The sequence below is a fragment of the Alternaria postmessia genome (assembly GCF_024291825.1).
Source record: "Alternaria postmessia strain BMP 2775 chromosome Unknown scaffold_5, whole genome shotgun sequence".
NCBI classification, from domain to species: Eukaryota; Fungi; Ascomycota; class Dothideomycetes; order Pleosporales; family Pleosporaceae; genus Alternaria; species Alternaria postmessia.
The window spans coordinates 513,335-519,334 of NW_026260078.1; the positions used below are offsets into that span (position 1 = coordinate 513,335).

Sequence of the window (6,000 nt, forward strand, 5' to 3'; positions counted from 1 at the left end):
TAGCAAGCTGCGGTACTTCGCAAGTTTGGTGCAGCAGTGAGCCATTGGCCATCTTGACCGTCTCCGAGATCGGCCTTTGCTGGAATAAGTACGGATATATCGCTGCATCGCTAAGCAGGCTTGGCCAAGGATACTCTGTGCCGCAATCGATGACTCAGAAGATAACTTCACCCTAGTGACAGTGTGAATGCTCTCTACGGAATGGACTGGAATAGGTCCACACCTCGTTGCTCAACATCGTAGCGCATCCTACCTTCTCGCCCTCTCGCTTATCTCCACATACCATTTGTCACTATATCGCACATACTGAGTCATCCCATACGCGTGCCAACGACATCGATAAGCATCTTGGCAACGTACTATCTAAGGAAAGATGCCCTTTCAACAACGGTCACTGTACCAAGGATCGCAGCAGGCTGATGACTTGGGTGCACATGCAACCAGGAAAATGCCCAACAGTACGTCTTTCGAAGGGAAGGGATTTCTACAGAGGCTTACAGTCATCTGTGATCTTCCAACGTACTAAGCTTCCGAAGCGCTGATGCTGTTCATGCTTGATACTTGCAGCCAGACATCGATGCTCTTCTGTGGATCTGTCACCACACCATTTGACCTTTTCATATCTACCACTGAGTCGATATCTAATCTCTCCGCACTACCTGTAGCTCGACGCTCATACAGCGGCACAGGCCGTCTAGCGGCCGCCACTAAATCCGCCCTACGACCAGTCTGCTCCTCGTGATGCTGATGGTCAGCATTCTCGGGTAATCAGGCGAACAACACGTCAAACCTTGTTCCGAAGGACCGACTAAACAGCAAGCCTCGCTACAGACCTGGGCGCGTCAGCATCGTCCCGCGCATGTACACGGACACCGCGACACATAATGTCACTTACCGCATCACATGCATGCAAGCGGCTTCACATCTCCGCTCCATAACCTAGTTGACTTGACATATCGTGTATACTGTAATCGCTTACATGTCCCCGCATGTATGATCATAACAGCGCACCTTCTAATTGTAGCATAGTTAGTTAGATGCGTAAAGAGCAAGGCCGATAAGCATCTTGTGACACCTGCCCACCTCAAGCCTCACCACAGGGAAGTTTCACGATTCTGCAGCCACATCGTCTCTGGGTCACCGGGTCTCCACTGTTGCTGCGGTTCAGGCGTCCAAGGGAAAAGCTTTTGCGAGACCGATTCTGCGGCCGGGTCAATGTCAGCGTCAGCACTTGCCTGAAGGCAGTACTTTGTGTGCACAGTGCCTTCGAATACAACAGCCGCTTACCTTCAGTTCTCATTGGTTGTATTGCAACATGTCAACTGCCACGCTATGTGTTCGCAGATCTCACCGACCCTAGTACTGAGGAGTAATATATGCACCCAAAACCGAGATTTAGATCTTGCTAATAAGCGTCGATCTGAACTTCTGTACACCGTTCACGACGGTTTGTGTCGGGGCTTTCTGATTTCAGTGCGACGTGCAGATTGTGATGCGGTCATCAACTTTAGAGCATGCTGCTAGGAGAGTTGTAGCACGTACCGAAGCAATTTCACAAGCCTAAAACAATATTACCTGATAGGATTCCATCCAAGGAAGGTTCTTTGGTCAGGGGTCCAAGATGCGGTTCTGGAAGTCGGTGTTCAAGTCTTAAAACTCCCTCGCTCGTCAAGATGAACGTGCATTTGCTTCCCTTTAAAGACTGTCTATCCGTCGTTACGTCTCTTCTGTCTACCTCCCTCTTTATCACAAAAGACATACTCATGACCATATCCATAATTACAACCATCATAACCCACTCCAAACAATGCACCATCATCAACCAATCATCAAAAACATGACAATATACGGTAGTCGGCGATTACACCCCAATCTAGTGCTCACTGCTCACTGCTCACCCCAATCCACGTGAGCTCAACCTCTTTCGAAACAACTTACCCCACGTTTCGCATGTTTTGTGTTATGTCAGATTACAGATACCATCGCGTGTCGCGCCGAAACGAGAGATTTTCTGTGGGGTCGGAGAAATTAACATAAACGTAAGAAGGGGCTACACCGAGTTCTGTGAGTCTGCGTCAGCGCTACTGGAGGGCGCATATTTGTGTTTTTTGCCAGTGATGACCTGATGTACGTGCTGATGGTTTCTCGAGGACTCGTTGCGCTCAGACTGTCGTGTATGTGAGTTTGTGTTTATGTTGCTAAGATAGATTGCATACCAGCAGCTTAGGATCTGGAAATAGTGCCACTCTTCGATTGCGTCTCCTTGAAGGATTCAGGTCGCCATATGCTCAGTGAAACGGTGATTCCAGATGAGGTAAATTGGGTGAAGCCGTGGTAAGGTATGCATAACTGGGAGCTGAAATGATGGATTATCAAATTTGTCCAGGTGTTCTGCATCCGTGCACAAATCAAAAGATATCGTCTTCCAGGATGCATGTCCATCGTCGTTCTTCCATGCTGCTCATACAATCTCAATGAATTACACATACGCGCGAGCAGAACATGGTGTTAGCGATGGCTTTTCGTACGTGTCATGTGCTCGAACGAAGTAACGTCATCGCCTCCGAGGTATACATGAGTTTCGGAGATAACACCACAAAAACATCCGTTTGCTGACGGTATACGTACGCGTGTGCTTTCGCTCATGCCATTACCTAGTCCATATGTACGTGCTTTGAAGCAGAGTGACGAGGCCATTTGTGGACATCAATCTTCAGTGTTATGGCTGACGTGAAGTTACGCATACTCTTGTTTCTGAAGACAGTCAAGCAGGTTGATGTTAAAGGGGTGACAAGCGTTCGCTGATGTTGTGGCGCTCGTGTATGGTATGCCAAGGCTCAGCGCTCAACGCCGACTCCCAGCCGAACAATGTTTGCTGCTGGCTGTGCGGCAGCAAGAAAACTCTTTTGCATCATCGCCGATGTCAGAGCAATTGGGACCGCTGTATGGTTCGCGCCTCAGACGGGTATCAGAGGCCGAGACGCGACGATTGCGCTCGCCAAGACAGGGTATTTGGTGTTACATTCGGCCTCGCCGGAAAGGATTCAGGTCAATGAAACATTCGAGAAGTGTTCTTAATGCATTGACATGACACACATGCTGTGTAATAGGTCGAAAGACTACATGGATGTCTTCGCTTCAAACAATGATTCTGGACATCCTGTCGTATCAACGCCCGCTGAATGGATAAAACATCCTTGAAATGCAACAAATTTGCCGCTCAGTGGCACCAGAAGTTTCTGGGCCGCGTAACAAGATCTCTGCTATATGAGACCAAATGCCGTCATCAGTGTCGTTATGCCCAAACGCACGGGCTTCGCCGCCAAGGGCTATAGAAAAATTGCAAAGCTGTCTGCAGGCGTGGAAACTTTTCGTCAGAAGGGGCGATATCTGAAAACGCCGCTCTATAGGACAAGTACTAATGCAAAGAAAGTGCTAATGCCGGCTCCGACCGGACTCTGTTGCTGAAGGGTATGTTTCGATGTGTAAAAGCCGCTCGGATTAGATGGGGTTGTTGCTGCGGGTTCAGAAAATCTCCAATATCCAATGGCGCTGTAGGTGGCCCACATCAATTATATCGCGTCTTTCGAAATCATGCTTCGTCATGTGCTTCGTTAATGACACCGGGCTTAGGTGCGAGACTTGAGGGGCCGGAGATAGAGCCCATAGAGCCAACACGCTCCTGTGGTGGCGGTTCGTCTCTCATGCATGCGTTCTCAAGCATGTTCGTCCATTTTCCACTGGTTCCGGCATGACTATGCTTCAAGTGTTGTCTGAAGTGGTCTGCGCGGAAAAACTTCTTGGCTTGGTTGCATTCCCCAAACTTATGCACATGATTCAGATGCTCAGATCGTGCTTCCCAATCCGCAGGATTGGAGAACTCTTCACCGCAATAACCGCAAACGTCTGCCACATTCGGACGAGTAGGGGAGGGATGAAAAGCTGCATGAACACCGGCAAGCGTGGCGCATGACCAAGAATGTCGACGTAAATGAAGAGAATTCTGATGGCGCTCGGCTTCGTTCTTATTCTTGAAACGATTGGGACAGTACTGGCAGATGTACTGCTTCTCTAGCTCGTGTGCTCTGTTGCTGGGGTCAGCGTGGTCGCTCAATGGTGGACAGACCAAATGGCGGTGGACAAGCGAGAATCCATGCACTTACCTCAACTCATCTTCGCTGTCGAATTTTTTGGGCTTCTTGGGACAGCATTCGCAGATGTAAGCTCCTGGTATACGATTTGCGATTGAATTCTGTCGCGAGTGCAACATGCTTTCCGTTGACATTTTTCGTATCTGCGGATGCTCGGACTCCGAGAAGCCTCGCTGATGCGGAGGTCGTGACAACGACCCGTGGGGGCTAGGGTCCAATGACCTATTAGCTGCATATGGCGAGACGGGGCCTAACTCTGTTTCGCCCAAAGGCGACAACGCACTGGGTGAAACGCGCTGATCTCCGCAATAACTTGCCATACTGCTTGGAGCGGTTGAAAACCCGAAAGAAGAGCCGATCGAACCGCTGCGTTGACTTACGGACCCAGTCGAAGATAGCGAGTTTGAGTTTGACTGAAAACGAGAAGCTGCGCAATTCCGATTAACCAGCATTTGCTGAGAGCGGCGGTGGTAGAGATCATTATGGCCGCTTGGGATGGGTCGATCGTCGCGCGCGGCTTCAGAGGGCGGCGACGAGGCCCGCCGTTTTAGGCCACCCTTAGGGCCTAACTGATAGTCCTCTGACTCGGCAGGGCTACGTTCGTTGATGTTCAGATCACGCATTCCATTTTCTTCCATGCCACCAAACTCGGGATCCGAGAATATGCTGTGGTCGTAGCTACCGCGGTGCTGAGAAGATGTCTCGTCTAAAGGGCCTGGAGTTGAAATGCTTCCGTAGCGTGCCCTTTGTGATTCCGCTGAATCGAATCCTGGACTACGCCAGCCGTTGTAACTCGGTGATATAGTAGGTACAGTCAACGGCTTTAGTTGACCGCTGAGCTTGTGAGAAGGGACGTGTGTATCGGAAGCGGCGGGGTCGTGAGTGCTGGCAGAGGAGATGGATGACGCGGTTGTTCGTGTGGGTGTATTCGGGCCGCCGATCTTCGAGAGTAGTTGCTTATCGTAGGCATGCGATGAATTCTGCACGGCTTTGTGACCGAGTTGTCGCTCGCTCGTGAGTCTATGGCACATTGTTAGTCACTAGAGAGCACACGACACAACGCCAGATTTGTAGGCACAAAGAATGCAGGCAACCCTTGACAAGTTCTGAACCAATTGACATGCATGGGAATCCTCCAAACGACAAGGATTTGTCAGTGAAGCAGTGACACGGCATCTTGACCAAAGATATACAAGCGCTGCCGAACCTTGCCAGAACCCTAACACGTCTTGCTCTTTGAGATGAGGGGAGGTATAATAGAGTGTTCCGTACCTGTGGTTCTTGAGAGATGGCCGAGCTTTGTTACTACGGTCGTCCTCGCTGGTGTTGCTGTGTTCGCTCATGCCGTCGACGGATCTAGAGACGGAAGGTTCGCGGGCAGGGCTAAACATATCGACCGAAGGCTCCCGCGGATAGCTGCCTGTGGCTCCACCGTACAAGCTCGAGCCAGGTCTAACTGTCGCGAGCCGATTTCCGCCAAAGCCGGTGTCCCTTGGGCTGTTTGTGTTACCCCATTGCCAACCAGGGTCTCTTCCACTGAGGTCGATATGACGTGGAGGAGGCAAGGGTGGTGGTGCCTCTTCGCGTGCCTATAAAATTTTGGTACAGTCAGTGAACCATTCGTATAGCGTGTTCAGTCCCGGATGAGGCTGGAGCACTTTGTGACTCTTTCAGGAGCTATATCTCGTGTGACCGAGCCACAAGCTGCTCCAGACCGCCCGTTATATATTCACCAGCTGGAACACGAGCTTACATACTCTCGGTATGGCCATTGCGACAGCCGGGGTGGGTATCGACGGTCGGCGGTGGTGTGGTAGTTGGTAGTGGTGGGGATCACGCTGAGAATCAT

The 6,000-nt window shown here is 50.5% G+C and overlaps 1 protein-coding gene across 1 annotated transcript; it reads right to left on the bottom strand.

Moving 5' to 3' along the window:
- Positions 1–3,592: 3,592 nt before the first annotated feature.
- Positions 3,593–6,000, bottom strand: J4E82_001443 (uncharacterized protein; the record flags this gene model as incomplete). Its single annotated transcript, XM_051727756.1, has 4 exons — positions 3,593–4,085; positions 4,164–5,171; positions 5,424–5,740; positions 5,905–6,000. 4 exons carry the CDS (start codon positions 5,998–6,000, stop codon positions 3,593–3,595), a joined length of 1,914 nt encoding a protein of 637 aa, XP_051592601.1.